Below are 23,456 nucleotides of genomic sequence, written 5' to 3' on the forward strand. Positions count from 1 at the left end.
AAAAAAACTTTTCTGTTCAAAAGGATACTATTTTCAGAAAGAGATGGGTCCTGAAGTTGTCTTTGAAATATTCAACCATTTACCTGTGACAATATTATACATGTGTATCTTCTTTTTAAAGACTATGTTTCAAAGCATAATTCAGACTTATTTTTTTCAGAATTCAAAAAAGAAATATGTTGAATCTTTCATTTGGTTTCTCAAGATCATCTCTAAATTCCCCATTTGAATCATCTTGTTAGATGCCACACTATTTTATGATATTTTAATTTATATAAACATTCCTAGAGACTCCTCACCAAATACCAATTCAAACTTTAATAGCAGTTCTTGTTTTTTCAAAACTAGAAGCCTTTGTGAGAAAAATATTCAAATATAATTTTCAACTTTTGCTTCAAATAGTTATTTGCTACAAGTGTCTCTCTGAAGAATACTGTAATCCTTTTCTTAGAGTTACCAGGGTACCTATTAGTCTGTCAAAGCTAGATATACGAAGTTTTCCAAAACCCAGATTTTTTGCCTCAAGTTCACTTTGTAGTACATGACTCATCTCATGTGTCCTAAGAATTTACACATTAAACCTCATAGTACCCAAGTGCCTTTCCAAAAACAACCAACACTGTAACTACTAGATGAAATAAAACTTCAAATGAAAAATAAAAATCAACCCTAATTTATTTTCAGTGCTTAAATTTTTGACTTTCAATTACCCCCTAAACACTGTTTCTTTATTCACTTTGAATTATAAGAATCACTGACTATTGCATGACTATTCAAGAGGATTGGTTGTTAAGATCCAGCCTTGTAAATAATTTACCAGATGACTTTAAGCGAGTTATTTAATCTCTGTGGTTCTTAATCTGATCTCTTAAAAATGAGGAACTTGTAGTACTGATGATTTCTAAGCTTCTCCCTACTCCGAAAGTCTGATTCTATTCTTAAAGAAAAAAAATCCAAATTCTTTTAAAATATCCAAACTGGATATCCTGAATAAGGAATTTTGAAACCCAGCGACATGAAGAGTGCTTGAGGGTCTTTGGAATCTAGTTTGGAGAAGAGGGCACCTAGCAAGTCACTGGAAAGGAACGTCACAGAAGGAAGCAGGTGCACCAGGAGGTCAGCCGTTCTACTAACAAAGGCTGATGGGGGCAAGGCGGCAGCAGCACCTGCTGGCACCGGGACCGCGCAAGGGCCACCCTGCGCAACAAACGCACCCAGGTGAGGAAGGACGGCGCCCGCTCCCAGGCTGTGACGCCGGCGGTCCGCGGTTTCGTCCACTCGGTCCACCTCTCCACGCGTCCCTGCGCCCCAGCCCTGTCCGCTCTGAGCCCGCCGCCCCGTCCACCCTGTCCGCCCCTTCTGCCTTGTCCTCTGGGTCCCAGCCACCCAGTCTCCGCCCCGTCCCCTCCGCCCTGTCCGCCTCCCCTCCCTGTGCCCGGTTCTTCATCCTAGCCTCCCCAGCTGCCTTGTCCGCCCTGTCCGCCCCGTCCCAGCCACCCGGTCCCCATCGCCCGGTCCACCCCGTCCACCCAGGCCGCCCAGTCCCGGCCACCTCGTCCCCCTCCCATCCCCGCGCCCAGTTCTCTGTCCTTGCCGTCCTGTCCGCCCCGTCCCCTCTCCTCCACCCGGCCTAGCGCGTTCTAGCAGCACAGTCCCACATGGCTCGGCGGCGGTGACGAGCCGTGACGCCTCAATGGTTGCCAGGGCGCGGCGCGCGGGTTCGGAGGCGGCTGCGGGTGGGGGGGTCGCACCTGTTTTGGACGCGCCTCTCCTCCAGCCACTGCGCCATGAGCCCCGGGGGCACTGGCTGCGCCGCGGGGCTGTTGCTGACCGTGGGCTGGCTGCTCTTGGCGGGCCTGCGGTCTGCGTGTGGGACCAACGTCACCGCCATCCAGGAAAGCGGCAGCCTGACCCACGCGGGCGAGGGCGACGGCGAGAGCGAGAACGACACCGACGAGGAGGCCGAGAACGAGAGTGAGGCGGCCGAGACCGAGAGCCCGCCGGAACCGGAGGAGGACGGTGAGGCGGCAGCCAGGTCGGGCGCAGGCGGGGCAGGCACAGGTCTGCTCTTAGCCCCGTACCCTGTTTATCTGTCTCGTGCATCTCGTGGCTTTGAGGAAGGACGTGCTAATTCTTCAAGGCCAAAGCAAGATAAACAAAGAAACATAGAAATCACTGCAGAAATACTGCTAAATATTGCTTTGGATACGTAAAACGATTTTTTTAAGGAGTTGGAGATAGCCCCCCCGCCCGCCCCCAAAGGGAATCATTTTGGCTCTTCTCGGAGTCGTGTCTCCTTCTTACTGTACACTTTTAAGTTCCAAATTGCTCAGGGTCCTCTTCCTTTCCATGCTTGCACTTGAGGTTCGAACTCGATGTAATTCAGAATTCCCCTTACTGTGACCATCTAGACAATATGTTGACAAAACTGCCCAGACGCTTCATCTCACCTCAGTGAGGCCTCCACCCTCGAAAATCTCTGCAGCAAGGTGGTGGTTTATTGGTATGTTAAACTCCGAACAAAGGAACTGGGGCAGGAGAAAACACCTTTCAAGGGCTTTGCTAGATGCCCCCTTGTTAAGAAGGAGAAATGAGGAGGAATGTGTACTGTGCTTAGGCCATAAATTCACTTTATGCTGTTGATTCATTAAACAATTGAACGTGACAAACTGTTGTGCACGTTTCATTGACTGGTAACGCACACACCAGTACAGGAAGGGGCAGCTGCGGCTTGCAGCCTTCAAAGGAAGGTGGTTTCCTTCCTTCGTAAGTCGTCCAGATGAGATTGTTTCAGCATCGTTCACATTCTCAGGTCTCCTCAGTCTGTGCGTATAGAGTGGGTGCTGTGTTTATCAGCCTTCTTTTGTTTGTTTGTTTGTTTGCTGATGACAGATAGTGACCTTCAGCAGTGGAAAGAAATTGGCTCTCAGGGGTTAATAATGGGATCGAGGTTTGCACTGTTTGGGGAGAGCTTTAAAAGGTCCTTGACTTTGGAAATGTAGAGAAGAAAGATGTTCTAAACCACAGCAGAGTAGCTATTGCTTCATTCTAATCTCTAAAGTAATTAAATTTACAATTGTAGCATTAAACTGGTCAAGGGGTACTACTAGCTATAAAATGCTAAATATTATGGTGATGGTGCTACCTACGTGCCATGCAAATTCATGTGTAGGTTAGTTACAAACACTCATTCTCTAGGTGTTTGAGTTTCCTCACCTGTGGGCTTCAGGAACTCCACAGGCCTTCTAGAATTTTATATACACAATTTCACATATAAGTACTTTTTCCTGGGGAGAAAGAGAATCCATAACTTTAAACAATCTGACATGTCAAAGATCTGAAAATTTCTAGAAACACTGTTAAGATTTGCACAGCCCCTCTACCATGAAGTGGACCAGCAAAGTCAGTCATCAATGTTTTGCTATACAATGGGCTTTTTAATTTTTTAAGTGATTTTATAAATCACTTAAAGAAATAAAGGGCTAGTGAAAACTTTGTTAAAATTTTTAATAAGAACCTAAACATAGAAAAACTAAAATTTTTATTGTACATGTCCTAGTTTTGAAGGTGTACACACATACACCCTAACTGGGCAAAGTACTTTGAATACAACTAAATGCTCAGCTGCTAAGCATGAACCTGGAAAGCATTCATCATTTACATTCTGATTCCAGATTTCAGTGGGTCCCTAACAGATTCTAGCTTATCATTACTTTGGGTTTTCTCTGTGCTTGTGTTGTCAAAACACAATACTTTTGAAAACTATAAAGGCACACATGTACATATTTTGTTGAAGACAAGAATGCCATCTTCTTTGCTTCAAAATTGTAAAACATTTCCATTTTTAAATTTATAAGCAAGTAGAATGATTGGTGCAATTCATTTTATTCATTTCTACATCATCTATTTTCTTTCAGTCACCTCTATATACACACCTACCTGTCATGATATGTTTATCTAGAAATTTTATTGAGTAAAAATTGGTGCATAACTGAGCATTGGTGCATAAACATTATAAAAAGAAAAGAATACTGCCCACATCTTTTTAGCAAAACACTATGGTCCAGGTTATTGCCACAAAACACTTTAGGATTAAATCTTTCCTGTTGAAAGACTATCTGGGTGAGAATATCATACACCCTTTTTATCCTTAGAAATATAAAGTTCACTCACTACTTCTTAAAGGATACTCATCCAGGACATTAACTAAAATGCCACCTCTCACTGAGATTTTGTTTATATAATCATTTTCAACATCGACATTAGCATCTAAAGGGCTGCTATCTGTTTCTCTTTGTTTATCTTCTGATTGATTCAATAATTGTGAAATGTTTTTCTCTGTCATTTTTCCTCTTTCTTGCCATTATGGGCAAAAAGTGAAACATTCTGAAATCTCAACTTTATTCAATGAAAAGCCAAAAATAGACCACAGGGAGGATGTTTCTAGCTTTTAAATCTTCCTAAAAGATGATGCATTACTTGGGGCCAGAGGATGATGTAATAGCTATGATTTATTTTTCACAGTTCTATCAACTTTCTAGTCAATTCCAATCATTCTTCCATTTTTAAATTTTAGTTTTCTGTAAAAAGCATGTTTGGGAATAATTGTTGAATAATAATGAAATAATAGCATCATTGTGGAAGAGGAAGTAATAAAATGTTTCAAGATAAAGGAAAAACCACTAAGATGTTAGAGCTATACTCTCTTACATTTTATACCTTACATATTTTTATAAGCCTTTTAAATATATTTTATACTTTTATATAGGTATACATTTAAATTTGTAAAAGGGTCCAATAGACCTACATAATAATTGCAAAACAGAATGAGTTTATTCTATAAAATGAGTTTTACCCTATAAAAGTATATTTTCTATTTTTCTTTGAAGACTGCTAGAAAATATTATGAAATATTAACAAATCAACTGTCAAGAAAGAAACTCAAAAGCCAAACTTGCACTTGGCAGCAAAATTACAGTGTGCTGTCCAGAACTGAAGACAACATTCCAGGATCTGGCCACAACAGAAAGCAGAATTGTTACACCAGGCTTGGTCCGTGCAGTCTAAGACTCAGCATATTTTTGGCAAACCTGAGCATCTTCTTGCCTCCTATTAAACTCTCTCCATTCATTTTTAACTGTTCTTCTGTCAAATTAAGATGACCCATAAAATATTTTTGGACAGTTGACTTTCAACTCTCCATGTAGGGGTAGTTTGATTCTTCTGAGGTTTTATTTTGTTAACTTTGTCCATTTATTCTGCCCTGTCATTTTTAGACTCACAGTTATCAAACATATTTTCTATCCTTCTTAGCATCTTGTCCATGTCATTAATAAAAATACTGAACAGGACAGAACCATGGGGCAGACTCCTGCTGTGCTGATGCCAACCAGTTTATTAAAAGCACTTGTGGGTCTTGGTGCTTCACAGTTACACCTGAACTTTACTGACATTTGATCATATTTTTCCTTATTATTTAAAGGTATATAATGGGATTATGTTTATGATTATAATCATTATTAATCATAATTTTGACAAATTCTACATGGAAACCCAGGTATGTATAATTACCTTGAACTGACCATTGTAGGATTTTCATAAAAATAAGTCATTGAATGACTTAATGGACATTCAATGTATCATACAATATTAAAGCTGAAAAGGATTTTAGACATTATCTGATTCAATCTTCTCATTTTTTCTCACTAGGTAAACATAGGAGAATTGAGTAACTTTTCCAAAGTATCATAGGTAGTGAATAGTAGAGCAGATTGACTGGCAGTTTTTGCATAAAGTTCACACTAATATTTAAAAATAGCCCAGTATTTATTCTCCTATCCATGTTTTCTCTGTTTAGGATTTGGCTGCTTTTAATTTATATCTCATAAAAGTGCCAACAGAAAGTATCAAATTATTTCAAGCATTAAAATTTCAATTCAAAATTGATCATCATGACAGTAAATCACTTATTTAGTGAAGTCAATATTAGTTTACTTCTGTGTGTCTTATTGTGCTTATTGTGTATTCAGGGTGCTATATTTTGTGTTTGTGAGTACAGAATGGAAGTGTTTTTGAAACTACTGAGGTTTTACAGTAATCAAAATAGGAAAACAATCCCGTGAAATTAATAAGTACAAAATGAGTTTAAATTGGCTAATTACATCTTAAGTATGTTTATAGGGCTAACCAATTTATAGAATGCTTTCATGCTCATTATCTTAATTCTTACAATAATCAAGTGAGATGGGTTCTCTTTTTCAGATTTTACAGAAGGGTTAACTAAGCTTGACAGTGTTTAATTAATTTGCTCAAACTCAAACAGCTAATTAGTGGTAGCAGCAGATCTTTGGATGCCAGTCACTGTGCTTTCCCAGGGGGATTCATGGCCCCAGGATACGATGCCTTTTAAAAGTTACCTTCTAACATCTCATTTTGTGTATTTTCCATTGACATTTAGTCCTGATCTGAGCTATGAAGGACTGGTTCTACACTGTAGCTAGTGGAATTCTATGCCAAACTGCAGAATAATTAGAAAAAGAGATTTAGAACCAAGAATATTTCACTTCCTGAATGTTGATATGTCACTAGATTATCCTGCTGAATAATGTGTTGAAATAAATTCTTGAAAATATTTAAATTTTCCATCTTAATATGAGAAGCCAGTAGAGTCAATCTGTAACTTTTATGATTTTAATGAATACTTGGTGGGAAGACTTCTTTTTGAATGGAAATTATCACTCAATTTTGGAAAATAAAGAATAGAAAAGATTTGTATTTACAATAAACAGACCTTTATGTGTTTTTCCGACCTTCTTTAGAATTTTAATTCACTATATATTAACTGATGAAAAAATTAAACTATATACAGAGTTTAACCTTCTTTTCAGGTTATTTCCTAATTTAATTCACTTCTTTATAGGTTTAGGATTTTTTTTGATTTAGATAATAACAGAAGATGTACTAGGAATGGTTTTCTGGTTTAAGTAGAAAACTTAAAACATGTCTGCAACCCATATGACAAATACTTGTATCTTCCATCCCCCAGTAAGAGGTTTTTCACTAGGAAGAGTTTTCATATGATTAACTAATATATCTGTACATTTTATGTTTAGTTTCAAATAGGACAGTAGTGAAAGAAGTAGAATTCGGGATGTGCACCGTCACATGTGGTAAGTATGTGGAGCAGAGGAACAAACCATACTTGGGGGAGGAATAGTAAAAACAGATAGTGAGGCAACCTTTTATTTGTAATTCATGTACTTTCATTCATCTTGTATTGATTTCTTTTCCTAATAACTATAATTTATACACAAAATCCAGACTGATTGCTTTAAAAGGTAAGATATTTTTAGCTTATAATATCTGAGTTTTATTTTAAACCAGCTTCTTCTAATTTTTTGGCATATAAACTGCCTTCACCAAAGTAAAATTTTCTCTATCTCACAGATGTTCAGAAGATGAAAGATTTTCCAATATATCTCACAGATGTCTTCCCATATATTATATTGACAAGTCTATCAAGAAACTTGCTTATTTGTAATAGTCTATTCTAAATTCTAGATTTCTCCAATTTGTATGTCATATCTAGGAGAAGAGAGGTATTGGCATTATGGGAAAGATAATCTTCAAAGAACATGACATTTTAATTATTCCAGGGATAGAAATTTGACATAAACCTCTTAGCCTGGGGTTGAGACTAAGGATGTATGTGTTGTAATAGTGATTCTCAACTTAGCTGTGTACCCCAAGTGCCTGAAGGGCTTGTTAAACATAGATGACTCCACAGGCCTGCACCTCCATAGGCCTGTGGTGGGGCCTAAGAATTTGCATTTCTGACAAGTTTGCAGTGAAGTTGATGTTGCTAGTTGGAGCACTATCTTTTGAAAACCAATTCTGTGTAGACCAAGCTGCAGAGAAGACAGTAGATAATTCACAGTGGAATTGAGTTTATTCTAAATAGATTTGCCTACAAAAATAAAGACAACGGTGAGAGGGAAAGGGAGATAATAACCAGTAGGTAAGATCACAGAAATTTCATGGGGACCTAGATCACTGTGAATTGGAGAGGTAGGTGTCAAAAACTATACCTGCATTGTTTTAATTTGAGATAGTTGTTTTTAATGTAGCAAAATATACCTAACATGTATACACAGTAAACAATTCAGTGGCCTTAGGCCCATTCACATTGCTGTGTGACTCTCACAGCTGCCTGTCTCCAGAACTCTGTCATAGTCCTGAACTGAAACCCCCAGCCACTGAGCATGGGCCCTCCCCCACCCTCCTGCCTCCCAGCTCCAGACATTTTTCTTCAATTGCTTGCTTGATAAATTTTCAAAGGTAGAGAGATATGTTTATGACAGTTCTAGTCACTGATATTGTTTTCTATTCTTTAAAGACATGTTTTAGAAATTGTATACAAGTACTTATTCACTGAACAAATGTGTTTCTTAAATTTTTTGCCAACTAAATGGAAGGTACTGTCATAAGTGCTGGGAACAAAACAGTGAGCTCTCTGACTCAGAGAATGTATATTTTAGCAGAGGCAGGCACATAGTATGTAAAATATCTAATGTGTTAGATGGCAATGAGTTTTAAGGAAAAATAAACCAACAATGTTCAAAATAACGCAATTTATAACAACCATTTAGAAGAGAAAAGTGCTGCAGTGATGATTCTATTTATCCCTAAGACAATATTCTAGCAGTCAAGAGTTTTCTTTCCATTCAAACAGATATTTGTGTGTTACTTGACCTCACAGAAAACCTCACACCCACACACATCTCAGAGAAGTGTATTTAGCTAAATAAATACATATATAAAATATCTGACTGGAAAATATTTATGCATCTTAGAATAAGGCTGTGCTTCTAGAGAGTGTTTCATAAACTCCAGGGGGACTCTCCTGTAGCAGTTCTCAGCCATCTCTCTTGGAGACCTTCCCTTTCTACCCTCCCATCTCCCTGTGTCTCCCACTACTTGGAGTGTGGCTCCCAGACCAGCTGCGTCAGTGTCACCTGGGGAGCTTGTTAGAAATGTGAAATCTCAGGCTCACCCAAGACCTACTGAATCAGAATTTTCATTTTAGTAAGATCTCCAGGTGACTAGCATATACTCTTAGCTTTGAGAAGCACCTGAGAGCCCAGCTCAGCTCTTCAACCTTTCTCTACCCTCAAGGATGGTTCTATGATTAACACCTAGTAGGGGCTGAGGGAGGGACCCTGGTGGGTGAGTAGGTAGGGACAGATTCCTGCTGAGCCTATCTTGCGGCACAGGTTCAGCTGGCTGCTCATCCAGCACTTTCTCTTCTCCCTCCATTCTGGTGATGAGAGGCAAACTCTGTGGAGCTTTGTGGGCAGTTAGGATGGTGGTACAGTGTACCAAAGTATTTCATCAAATCTAAGACTTCATTGGCTATGAGAAGCACAGTAAATAAAATAGAAATAAGCTTTTAGAGTAAATAAATAAACTCTAAAAAGGAAAAATGCTGCCTGTTAATTTACGACTTGCTATCAATCATAAATGTATTCTTACTTTACAGATATTGCAATGTAAAAAAATTACATCTTAGATTATTGAAAATTTATGCACAATAGCATATTAATTTATTGACATATAAAATATTCCCCTCAAATTCTGTAGTGAAGTGGTCCCTTTAATTTTATTTGAAGTAACGTTTTCAAATGTGCATGATCATGGAGTCCATTTACTTATGGTAACAGAAAAACTAATGTTCTATGTAACTCATTTCAGAAAATGCTGTTTTATGAAATAAAAATGAGGGGCCTAAAAAATTTAAATGTGACAATCTTGGATTTAGGAATTTATTTACTGAAGTTAAGATAAAAGTGTCAATAAGAGACCTTATTTTGGGGAAAATGACAAAGTGAGAAAGAGGACACTCTGGAATTTGTTTTTTCTTGACATTTATTCCCCCCTTCTTTTTTTCTTCTTTTAAACCAAAGGTATCGGTATGAGAGAAGTTATATTAACAAATGGATGCCCTGGAGGTGAATCCAAGTGCATTGTCCGGGTGGAAGAATGCCGTGGGCCAGTGGACTGCGGCTGTGAGTTGGACTGCTTGTTGGAGGGAGACTGCGGGGAAGAGTTTAAGCTTTCCCATGAGTGCATGGAGGCGATCAATTGATAGATTGAAAGGAAATCATAATAAAATTTTAAATTCTACATCTTCTTAAAAAAGTTGTAGTTCTGAGTAACTATGTGCTTTAGCTTTACATTTTTTTAGGGATGTCTTCAATTTAATATACATTCTCTATGATACGCTGGAGCCTTACTGCACTCAGATCCGTGGTTGAGGCTGTTCTATGGTGAAACTCTTTTGATGCTTTGGTCATGGCATTTTATTGGTAGATTGGTAAACCTTAAATTGGGATTTTTTTTTTTTTTTTTTGAGACAGGGCCTCACTCTGTTGCCTGGGCTGGAGTGCAGTGGTGTCATCCTAGCTCACTGCACTCAAACTCCTGGCTCAAGAAATCCTCCTGCCTCAGTCTCCTGAAGAGCCTGAGAACTTTGAAAGCTGTTCTGTATCAAATGATGCTATTCTGAGGTTTTGATAGCTTTCATGGGAATTCCCAACCAGTAAACTGGAAGCCACTAACACATCTTAGTATTCAATATAGCAGATAACTGAGTTGCCTTTCTTCCTCTTTACAATTTATTCTGCATAAAGAGCAGAGAACCATGGTTTCGCTTGATGACTTCATCTTTGCATCCATCACTCCTCAGTTCTCCTTCACTCAAACCCTTAATGAGTTTGATAATTTATAACAATTGACTTTAAAACTGGAAGATGGCTTTTAGAAGTAGTAGTGTATGTAAAGCAATTCATAAAGCTTATTTATGTATTTAATTTTTCTTTCTCTCAGGGGGTAAGCCTCTTTCAGAAAGTCTTGAAAGTGTTAGACTGGCGTGTGTTCATATATCTCCTTCAAATCGTTTCAAATATATGTGGAAACTTCTAAGGCCAGACCAAGTGAGTAGTTAATGTATGTAACCTGGTGCTGCCTACTGGAGAATGTAACATTTGTTATCTGCTTCTGATGACTCTCATAAAACTTTCTCTTTAAAAATAGTTTGCCAAAATGAAATTTTAAATTATATAACTTTATTATACTTTACTATTACTATAATGTTTTCATTATTTAGTTGACTAAGACTTTGCATATATGTCTTAGGAACAACTATAATCAGAAATTAAAAATATCCATTTTATATAAAGTGTTCTATTTTAGAAGCAAGATTTTCATTGACTTTTATAGGAGTTGTATAATGATAATAGTGGCTAACCCTGATTAAGAGTTTATTAAGTGCTAAGCATGTATCGATTGCTAGAGTTTCATTTAACCCACAAACAACCTTATTGGTCAATTCTTAACATTATGCCCCATTTACAGATGAATGATGGAGGTGCAGTGAGTAACTTGTCCACAATCACACAAGCAGGAAGCAGTAGGGTTGGGATTTGAAGTCTGGATTGTGTGACTCCAAGGTCCATGTACACAATTAATTACCCAAGGAGGCTAAGAGAGACAGTAACTTTTCTTTGTTAAGGAAAATAAATTGTTTCCTGACCTTAATTATGCTAGAAGAATGTCGGTACTTTGTTATTTTTTGTTTTAAAACAGCAATCCGTTGTACTTGTAAATGATACAGCAATTCTAGAAGTACAGAGGGACGTCCATCCCTTGGCTTTCGAGTGTGACACCTACGATAATAATGAACTAATAGCAACTATAAAATTCACAATCTATACGGTATCTGGTAAGTGCCTAGAAATGTTCTGGTTTGCTTATGTCTCAGACTTTACAGAGCATCACAGTCACCTGTGAAAACAAAGCTGTCTAACTCACCCCAAAGTCTCTGATTTGGTAGATTTAAGATGGGCTGGTGCAAGAATTTGCATTTCTAACACATTCCCAGGTGATGCTGCCGCCGTTGGTCCAAAGCACAATCTGAGAAGCACTGGATTGTCATTTAGAATTGTTTTACAAGATAGTACTTAATTTCTTTTTTTGCAAAGTAGAGTCAGATGTGCTTCACTTTAGGAAATTGGTATATTTCTGAAGTGCCTCCACAGAACAGTCTTATAATTTGAATTGTATTCTTACTTTTATTTATATTAAAAGTGAAAATGGGGTGTTGCCTGTGGCTCAAAGGAGTAGGGTGCCAGCCCCAGATGCGGCAGTAGCGGGTTCAAACCCAGCCCTGGCCAAAAACTGCAAAAAAAATTAAAAAATAAAAAAGTGATACAGTAAATTATATAAAATTAATTAACATGATGTCAGAGCTTGTCTCTTTAAAAATCATGCATTTGTAGATGTTTTTTGATGAAGGAATAATACAGTTCTCAATATAGGTCACAAAATGTAAATCTTGTTCTAAACATAATTTTATATATTAGAAACTATTTCTTCTGTGAGTTGGATTCATTTGCCATTTTTTGAATGTAATCTATGATGCCTTCTGTATTCAGGTAATTATTTTCTTTTGTTCCATTGCTCTTAATGATTTTTATTATTGTGGTTATCTTTGTTAGGGGTAGCAGGGGAATTTGGTTGGTCAGAATGTGGCATTATTTAGAAACAGGGTTGTGGCAGATACAGTTAGTTAAGATGAGGCTACACTAAAGTGGGACTTTAATCCAGTGTGACTGGTGCCCTTAGTAGGAGAAAGAAATTAGGACTCCCACACACATATACACAGAGAGAGAGAGAGAGAGGAGAAAGAGAGGCATGCCAGGTGCAGACATAGAGACACACAGAGACACAGATAAATAGCCATATGAAAATGGAAACAGAGAGTGGAGTTAGGCTGACCCAAGCCAAAGAATGTCTGGGGCCACCAGAAGCTGGCAGAGGCAAGAATAATCTTCCTCTAGGATCTTGGGAGTAAACATGTTTCTGACAACACATTGTTTTTGAATTTCCAGACTCTAGAACTATGAGACAATAAATATCTATTGTTTTAAGTCACCCAGTCGTGGTACATTGTAATGATGATCCCGGGAAACTAATATACTTATGTACATAAGCTTCATTTATCTAAAAAGTGACAGTATCATAGTTAATTTTTCTTTTCTTTTCTTTCTTTTTTTCTTTTTCTTTCTTTCTTTTTTTTTTTTTTTTTTGAGACAGACTCTCACTTTATTGCCCTGGATAGAGTGCCATGGTGTCACAGGTCACAGCAACCTCCAACTCCTGGGCTTAAGCGATTCTCTTGTCTCAGCCTCCTGAGTAGCTGGGACTACAGGCACCAGCCACAATGCCTGGCTATTTTTCTTTGTTGTTGCAGTTTGGCCGGGGCTGGGTTTGAACCTGCCACTCTCGGTAAATGGGGCTGGCACCCTACCCACTGAGCCACAGGCGCTGCCTAAGTTTATTTTTCATTAGAAAATTTCAATAGGAAGTTCATCCTATTTTTTATTAGCTATAAAAGTAGCCTAGGTGACCCTTTTGCAATAAGACTACTATTGTGATAAACTAAAATCTTCATGCCCTCACTTTCCAACCTTTTTTGACTGATGTTGCAGGGTAGTAGATAAATGAATTTTGCATTTTTTCTTTTAGTTCGCAAAACTATCTTTTATTTTGTAATCTCACCACTTATGTAAATCTGAAATTGTTTTAAAATAAAAAGAGAAATCCACAATGTTGGTATATAAATACAGATATAATTTCTTTATCATACTTGGAACTAAATTGAGTTTGTAGCTCTAGAATTATTAGGGAAAATGGAAAGTTTATACTCATGATGGGTAAAGGCTAGGGAAAAAAAATCTAGAAAAATAAGCATTTGAGATTGCCCATGCAGTAGACTACTTCTGACAAATACACATACACACACACACACACACACACACACACATAGACAAAGACATATTATAATGTTTTTGCAATCTTGGAATAAACTATAGGATCCAAATAGACTTCATGAGTAGAAACAATCAGAAGTGTAACTATCAGGATTAGCTCATTATTTGGTGTGAAGCTAGACTAACCAACTTGCTACCAGCAAAACCAGATATCTGTGTGCAATCACTGATCCACGGCAGGGTTCAATATGGAGCCTGGAAATCAGAGTCTCTTTTAGAGAGAACCTTCTGAAAAGGAACCTACCACACTGAGAATACATGCAGAGCACAAATGAAGTAGTTGCTACGGTCTAAATGTGTATTTCCCAAATCCACATACTGAAAGCTAATGTGGCAATATTAAGAGGTGAGAAAACTGGGAGGTAGTTGAGTCATGGGGATGGAACCCACATAAATGAGATTAGTGCCCTTATAAAAGAGCCTCAAGGGAGCCCTTTTGCCTTTTCCACAATGTGAGGACACATGAGAGCTCTCTCTGAACCTAATGAATGAGCCATCACCAGACACAGAATATGCTGGAGCCTTGATCTTGGACTTCTAAGCTTACAAACCTATAAAAACTGAATTCCTATTGCTTATTAACTACCCTGTTCATGATATAATGGCCCAAGTGGTCAAATTTTAAAATATTAAAATAGTCAACATATAGTTTGTACAAAGCATTAAACCTCTCTAGACCTTGGTTTACTTATGTATGTAATGAGATGGTTGAGTCAGATCACTGTGGTCCTTATCTCCATGAATCTTTTATGATTCTAAAATTTGAGGACCAGAAGAACCACAAGAAAAAACTATATTATTCAAAATAAGTAATATTTTATGTAAATTAGCTTTTCATCAGTTTACATTATAACAATGCTGTCTACATATAGTAGACTGGCTTTGTCTGTTGAATAGACTTATTTTCAGAGATAACAGAGGGATATGAGACATAATGGTTGATATAAAAGTTATGTGTGAGCCAGGCTTGGTGGCATGAACCTTATAGTCCCAGCTACTTGGGAGGCTGAGGCTGGAGGATCACTTGGGTCCAGGAGTTCAATACTAGCCTGAGCAACATAGAGAGACTTTGTCTCTTAAAAAAAAAAAAAGTAGTGTGTGGATATTTGTATGGAAAATAGTAAATGAGCCTCAACTCTTCCCTTATGTCACATACAGAAATTAGAGATGTATTGTAGTCCTAAGTATAAAAGCTAAACCTTAAAAGTTTGTGAAGGAATATTCGAGAGTATTTGCATGATTAGGAGTGGGCAAAGGTTATAACTCCCTTGGTCAATGACATAACTCCCAAAAATTTTCATAAAGGAAACGTTGAATAAATTAGCCATCATCAAAATTTAAAATTTCTTTTAATAGAAATCCTTAGGATAATGAATGGATAAACCAAAATCTGGAAGAAAACATTTCCAAAACAAGTACAGCCAGTATATTCAGTTTGGGAAAGGTCTCACAGGTTCATAGAAAACTAAGTGTATGTCTACCATCCTGCCTATGACCCAACAATTCCAGTCTTAATTATTTATACAAAAATTAAAATGCATGTTCACAAAATGGCTTGTATGAAAATATTCATAGGAATTTTATTTGTAATAGCCCCAAACGGGAACAGCCTAGGTATTTATTCATCAGTAGAATGACTAAAGAAATTGTGGAACACTACTCAGTAATAACAAAGAAGAAACTGCAATTACATGTAACACTGTGGGTGAATTTCTGAAACATTATTCTGGGTTTAAAAAAAATCATTACACAAGAGATTACATGATATATATTTCCATTCATAGGAAATTCTAGAATATGCAGAACTAATTTATTGTGGAAAAAAATTAGATTAGTATTGACTCTGGAAGGAGGGACAGGGATTAACCAGGAGAGGCTCCATGGAACCTGCTGGATGACATTTGATTACATGTGTAATCACCAAAACTAAGCAAATGCACATTTAAGATATCTGTGTAAATCAGTGTATGAAAATTTTACCTCAAAGAAAAAACATAAATATTAAACCCTAATTAATGATGTTTACTGAAGAATTTGGGGGGAAGTGTGCTGACATCTGAAAATTATATTGAAATGAATCAAAAAATAAGATGGATTGATGAATTAGTGGAGGGATGGATAGATAAATACTAACATATTAATGATAGTAGTGTTATAACTATTATCTGTATCTAAACAGATAGTTTAGAAACAGGAAAATCTTAACTGAAAATATTGGCATGTGCAAAATTGGTCCTCAAGGAGATCCCTTAGTGAACAAAAGCAAAGTATCTGTATCTACTACAGATAGTAATTACAACTCTACTATCTATAAAACTGTAAAACTTGTAGTTAAACATGCAACTGTTTCTTTTTTGTTATTACTGAGTAGTATTCCATAATTTCTTTATTCATTACACTGATGAATACCTAGATGAACATCTAGAAAATGGTAAAACAATTCATTGTCAATTTCTTTCATTTTTTTTTGTATATTTGAAAAGGAAATTTCAAATATGCACAGCAAGTTCATTAACAATAATTTTTTTCCCACTAATTATTTCTGCATTTTTCTAGAGTTGTTTTTCAAATACAAAGTCTCCATCCAGAGATCCATTTCTTTTTCTTTCTTTCTTTCTTTCTTTTTTTCTTTTCTTTTTTTTTTTTTTTGGTAGTAATAATCATCAGGTGTGTGTGTTTTCTCTAGAATTGCAGATGAGGAGAATGAGCCGACCAGATGCTGATGCAGTGCTAGTTTTTGTGCTGACCATAGGAGTCATTATCTGTATATTCGTGATCTTTGTATTGATCTTCATAATTGTAAATTGGTAGGTGAATGGTGGGATGTGCTACATCCTTGATTTGTGCCCTCATCTCCTGTCCCCTTTCCTCCCTCATCCAGAACTGCACGGCCCTGTTGGTGATGCCTGCTACCACATCCTGAATCTGTCCAGCTCCCTTCCCTGCTCCCATGACTATCTCCTTCTGGAGATGCTTTTTAAAACAATCCCATGACTTGCTACTCCAGGAGAGAGAGCTTTTAAACACAATTACCAGTTTCTGTGGTAATTGGTAACAAAAAAAAAGCTTATTTAACGCATATTTGTGGTTTTAGTTGTATTTCTCATAACTCTAAAAATTGGTTATCTTAACCTACTAATTTTTTGATATGAGAGTATTTATTCCACATATGTGAGTGTAATACCCTGGCAAGCCTGAGACTCCATGGACCACCACAGAGTGCAGGTGACGCACCACAGATTAAACCGAGTCACGAATACAAAGGGCCTTGTGTGTGCAGAAAGTGTAGATACGGCTCTACTTCATTTTAGTTTTCACTTCATATGATGGTTTTTGTTTTTGTTCTTCCAGGGCAGCAGTCAAGGCTTTCTGGGGGGCAAGACTCTCAGCTACTGAGGTACAATCCGACCTGAGTTCTGTGAGATACAAAGATTCAACTTCTCTTGACCAGTCACCAACAGAGATACAGGGAGCGGAAGATGATGCTTTAAGTGAATGGAATGAATGATGTGTGGATGATAGATGACAAACCAAAAGATATTAGAGCTTATCAGATTCATTATTATAAAAATAAAATATATACTGAATACTTTAATAATGTTGTGGTGATTTGCCACAGTCTGGAGGTGATGCAGTGTGAGGACAGGACTTTTGGAATTATTCTTTATGGTACAGTGATTACTTACTACTTTTAATTTGTTCTCAACACATCATTTCAGGTTGGGGACATTTGTCAACACATCTTCTATACAATATTTTAATTGCTTTGATAACATTAGGTGACTTAATTGTTCTATTCTAAATAAGAAAAATGGAGTATAGAAATGCCTTGCATTTGGCCTCCCTCCCCCATGGGAGCATTGGATTGAACTTGCTAATGCAAATCAAACTTCAGAATCTCTGCACGTGATAGACAAGTCTTGTAAGACATGCGATACTGCCAGTAATGATGACAACTAACACTGGGCAACTGCCATGGGCAGAGCATCACTCAAAGCATTTTCCACATATTAGGTAATTTAATTATGATTGTATATAAGAAATGTGTAAGGAAGAACTGGAGAGGAACTTGGAGATGGCTGAGAAAAGGACACGACTTTACATGCCCTCCATCTCTCACAGAAGCAGTGAATTGTGGACTTTTGAGTGACCACTGACAAATGGTTTTATTGTTCTTGGTATGCAGGTGATAACTTCTCAGCACCCAGTACTTATTTCTGAGACCATGACTGCCCTGTTCTGCTGTGTCATCATGTGACACAGTTATGGCCAAGTGTCAAACAAGTACCAAGGATTAGGTAGTTTGATTTAGTATACTTTGCTAGAAATTGTCAGAGGTTATGATAACAGCACAAAATATATTTAATTTCTTTCTATTTAGTTGAAGTCTTTGCCAACTCTATTGTTACTATTATGGAATTTATCTCACAACACCATGAACTCCCTGTACACTTGTGCAGAATGCATTGTGAGCAGACGTTTTTGGTATACTCCCCTCTAGTAGCCTGGGAATAGGCTATTCTGTGGTGTTGGCCATGGTTTCTGTTATTTGTATTTGAGAGAAGCAATGAGGAATTGGCTGGAAAATGATTTTGTTATCTATTGAGAGACATGCTCTACCGAACACTTTAAGTGAAAAGAAACTGTTTTTCTAAAACTTTCCAAAGACTTATTTTTTGTGACCCCACCCCCACCCCATAAGTGTTTTTTCCTTCCACTTCTTCCTGAGTACCTAATGGTCTATATACCTTAGTGTAGGCACTAAATATTCTTGAGTAGGAGTTACTATTAACCTTTATCTTTAGAGCCATGAGCAGCAGCAGGTGCCAGCTGCACTTCAGTGAGTGTCAGTGTCAGCCATACATCAAGCCTCATCATGAGTGTCATCACTGGGTATTTTTGGCTGTCAAGATAGCGTTTTCTCAGCTTCTCATGGTTGAGTAGGATCATGTGACTAGTTCTAAGCCAAAATTCCAAAGTTATGAATCACTTTCAGGCTCCAACATTTAATTGTGAAGACACCCAACCTTACATTCCTTCTGCTAGAGCCACCAGAAGAACTCAGAGGAGACTGCTCTGATTCCTGGTCCCAGACTGAGGACCATGTGGCAAAGTCAACCACAATGGATGTGTATGATATCATTAATACTAGTTGAAATGTATTTATTCACAAAATAATACAGCTAGATGGTCTGAGAGAGCATATCAGGAAGTCAGTGTTGATTCTCTTGCTACTCCCTGCTTGCTCATGCCCTCCTGGAGTTCACTTACTGTTGGCTTTGTAACAAATTATGAGTGTTGGTCCTAACCTAGATGGAGAAGTCTGCACTTTAACCCAGGATCCTTTGAGTCTACTAGGAATACAAGAGTGCCAATGAGACCTTAATTGTCTTTCATAATGATTCCTAATCTATTCACACATCATGGAGTTAAGAACCAGATAAGGAGATTAAGAGTCCCCCACAATGGCCCTGGTGGCTGGGTGCACCTCTGGGTCAGCAGCAGGTGATGGGGTGGTTGGTAGACACAGCAGGCTTCATTTTTTGCAGTCTTGGATGTGATCATGGAATGAGGTAGATGACTTTACTCATCTTATTGAAAGACATTCCAATTTTTTTCTGTTAACATAGCATGATGCTTCAGTTCAAAATCATCTTTCCAGAGCAGTTCTGATAGATTCCACATGTCTCTGTTTTTGTCTCCTTGATCTTTTAAAAATTGACATGATTTTTCTATTTTGGTTTCATTTTATATTTTACATTTGTTTCTTTAGTCATTTTTTTCGTTATAGTTTGGAGGACAATCTTTTTGGAATTCATAATCCATCACTGTTGTGAACCACCATCTGTCTCAAAAAACACAGAGCCCATTTACATGATTATTTAGGCTTCAAGTTTTGTGAAATTTTATTATCTGTGAGCAAGTCATTTGTATGATAGAAAACAGTCTGTTTTTGACAATTTTCTGATTCTTATTGAAAATGAAACTTGGATGCTGAATTTCAAGGTGTTTTTTGTTTAACCATTTAAAAGCGGAAAAGGAACAACCCTTTCTCTGATACACAAGTTCTACATTTTTTGATAATAGCAAGTGCATTTAAATAAATGAGAGGTATTCAAGCATTCTTTTTCTTGTTGAGAAGAATTAGAATTAAGCAACAATTATTTAAATCGTGCTCCTAGATACATACAGACTAGTTTATTATTCTTCATACTTGTCTATGTATTTATAAATAGAGACCTTATTCACAATCAATCCTTTAGGCTCTACTGGATTTTCACCAAAGTCGAAGTACAATAGTACATATGCTAAGTGAGCCTGGCATGAGCAAGGGCTCTGAGCAGGGAGTACAGAGCATCGCTTTATGTGGTGACAATGGGGTACGTTCTTGGGGAATTTCTATAGTTAGAGAAGCATCTATGCAACTTAATTTCTTATTTACTCAAATGTGTGGGGGGTTTTGTAAGTGTTATTTGTTGAGGACAATAGAAACATCACAGCTTCCTTTCTGTACATTAATTTTCTTCCTCTTTTTGACAGACACAGTTTTCTTCCAAGTATTACTGGGACAACACTGAAGGTGCTTTTGGACAAACTGGTGGGGTATAGCCTTCACATCAGAGAGGCCTGGTGAGACTGGTGTTATTATTCAGCACCCCAAGGCAACACCAATGAGTGCTTTACAAGCAGCAGAAATTATCTGGCAGTAATGAAACCATGTTCTTCCAGAACAAACAATATAAGATCCTAGAGGTAACAGGGACAGAGTATGTAAAAGCAATACTCTTGTGTACTCTGGGGAAAGCACCCACAGCACACAGCAGAGCTGGTGACCCTCCCTGGGAAGGGCGTGCTGTGCTTTCCACAGCAGAAGTGGGACTTGTGTACATGTGCCATGAGCCTGAAGTTATGAATTAGTGGTTAATGGTGCTGCAGAAGACGAGAGGCCAGAGGAAGGAATGGGGGTTGGGGAGGTGGGGGCTGAGGAAAGGGTGAGGAGGGGCTGTAAGCAGGTACAGAGTCACAGGGAGGCTGGACGGTGAAGGGAAGTCAAAGCAGAGTGGGAGAAACATAGTCCGAACAGCAGGAAAGGAAAATGGACTTGCAGGAAATTTTGGCAAAGACTAGTATAGGGAATTGATGAGAAAGAGACCAGTGAAAAGAAGTTTGTGTAAATCAAGGTAGAATGTGATGAGTGTCTTGGCAGCAGAGAGAAACAAACAAACAAACAGATTTTAGGGGGAAAAAGATTCCAAGTAAAGCTAGATATGAGGGTATACAAATAAAGTAAATATAAATCCATGAACCATGTTTAATCTCTGTGTTGCTGTTGAGCCACCCTTTCTCCAGAAACCTTCCCTTGACCTTCAATAGCACTGTTTGCCTGTTTTCCATCTACCTTTCTTTTATCCCTTTCCAATGGCTTCAGTTTTTCCTAGGGAGGCCACTAATTATATATCTCCAAAAGCTGGGTGGATGTTTCTTCATGGCTGTACCACCTTCACCTCGAAGTATATAAAACTGAAGTTTCCTCCATATCTAAACACAAGTTCCTCCTCTGCAATGTCCCTGTCCCCAGTCACACCTGCCCTGGACCACACACTCTTATGTAGCCAAACAGTGACCAAGGCCAGCCGACATCTCCTTGCTCTGTCCTTCATGCCCATCCAGCTTGACTCACTTTTCCTCACCCTCCTGGCAGGTGCTTGTGCCAGCTGCCACTGGCCAAACTCAATTTGCTTTTGTCCTTTGTCCTCCTATGCATGTATCTTTAATTTCTACATAATCAATCCTTCAACTCCCCTTCAAATATGTCATGTGCTACATTTACATCTTTGCTTTTATTTTTTCTTTAGGTGAGAATTATGAGTTTGTCTTCCATCTCTTCACTTCTGTTTAATCTACCTTCAAAGCAGTTGGCTGTGAAACTTCCTTTTTACCACTGTACAGATTAAGCCACTATAATGAAGAGATCAAATCATTTAATGACCCACATAATACAGAGATTTCTTTTCCTCTCTTATATAATAGTTTATAGGGAGGCAGGCACTGGGTCACATCTCACAGGGTAGTACTTAGTCAAATGACCATACCTAGCTGTACAGGAGGCTGGAGAATGTAGTCTCATCTGTGAGTCTGGTCCTAGCTAAAATTCTGAGTCTTAGTACTAAAAGCAAGAAGCGTAAATATAAGAAGTATGAGGTAGGGATAATGCTGGAGAGTGGGAGAGGGAAATAGCACCTTATGTCTCAATCACCAGACCCCCCTGGGGAGCTCTGCTGCCTCTAATCTTCTGTCCAAATCTGTATCCATAGAATTTGTGTTCCTTTGCTTTGTCATTTCTTCTTTTACATTTTTCTTACCTTTCCACTTAAAATATAAGCTCCTTAAGAACGTCAGCTCATGACAAAATCTTTGCATACCTAGTGTAATACTTGGCACATACTGGGTGTGCAAAATGATTATTTTCATAAATTATAATAATTATTATGCCTTTTGGACTTGAACATGATTAGGATTTGCAGCACAATGCTACTTTGGTACATAGAGCAAATCTTTTCCTTAAAAGTGCTTTGACATCTTTCTAATGCCATGTGTGAGAATTATAATCAATAGACCTCAGGAATTTAAATGTTAAGCTCATAAGCTTGTTGAATCTTTACATTTGCATGAGGTCCATATTAGCCTGGAGGCTGCTAAAGAACCCACCCTCAAAGTCCCAGGCCTAAAAATTAAGTTCATGAACTTGCCACTGTGCTTATGTTAGCAATACTGTAGAGTCTGGTCAGTAGGTCCTTGGCGTATCAGTGTCTCACCTCTGTGCTCATGTCCATGTGTGCTGGTGTCTTGCTGAATGGCAGTCATTATTGTTGTTGTGAGTTTTTATGTGCCATCATGAGAATGTTGGACTTTGAATGAGAGCAGTGAACCAACATTAAGTTTCTTATTCAACTTGGCAAGAGTGGAAATGGAATTGGGGCATGTTAGTCCAAGTTTATGGGGATAATGCCATGAAGAAAACAGCAGTGTACAAATGGATTAAGCATCACTGATGAAGAGAGGTCAGGGTGGCCAGTAATGAACAGAACTGATGAAAACATTGCAAAAATTCTTCAGATTGGTATCAAAATTGTCAGCTGACTGTGAGAAGCATAACAGACCAAGTAAACATTGATAGAGAAACAGGAAAATCTTAACTGAAAATCTTGGCATGTGCAAAAATGGTCCTCAAGGAGCTCACTGGTGAACAAAAGCAAAGAGCTCACACAGCACACTGTCTGTGAGGGAGTTTTTAGCCAGTAAACAAATAACTGTATTGGAACCCTCTCCCTACTCACATGATCTGGCCCTCAATGCCTTTTTTCCTTACCCAAAGATAAAGGAAATATTGAAAGGAAGACATTTTGATGACATCCAGGACCTCAAGGATAATACAGCAGCTCTGATGGTCATTCCAAGAAAAAGAGTTCCAAAATTGCTTTGAAGAATGAACTAGGCACTGGTGTCAGTCCATTGCTTCCTAAGGAGGGTATGTTGAAGGTGACCATGGTGCTATTCAGCAATTAG

At 38.0% G+C, this 23,456-nt stretch overlaps 1 protein-coding gene across 1 annotated transcript; it reads left to right on the forward strand.

The window, feature by feature from the left end:
* Window positions 1–1,787: 1,787 nt before the first annotated feature.
* SPACA1 (sperm acrosome associated 1) lies at window positions 1,788–17,397 on the forward strand. Its single transcript, XM_003797510.1, has 7 exons — window positions 1,788–2,019; window positions 7,113–7,169; window positions 9,963–10,064; window positions 10,885–10,991; window positions 11,644–11,779; window positions 16,576–16,696; window positions 17,241–17,397. The coding sequence occupies exons 1-7, from the start codon at window positions 1,788–1,790 to the stop codon at window positions 17,395–17,397; spliced, it is 912 nt and encodes a 303-aa protein (XP_003797558.1).
* The last annotated feature ends 6,059 nt before the right edge of the window (window positions 17,398–23,456 follow it).

Source organism: Otolemur garnettii, unplaced genomic scaffold (genome assembly GCF_000181295.1).
Source record: "Otolemur garnettii isolate 467f Iridium unplaced genomic scaffold, OtoGar3 scaffold00118, whole genome shotgun sequence".
NCBI lineage: Eukaryota > Metazoa > Chordata > Mammalia > Primates > Galagidae > Otolemur > Otolemur garnettii.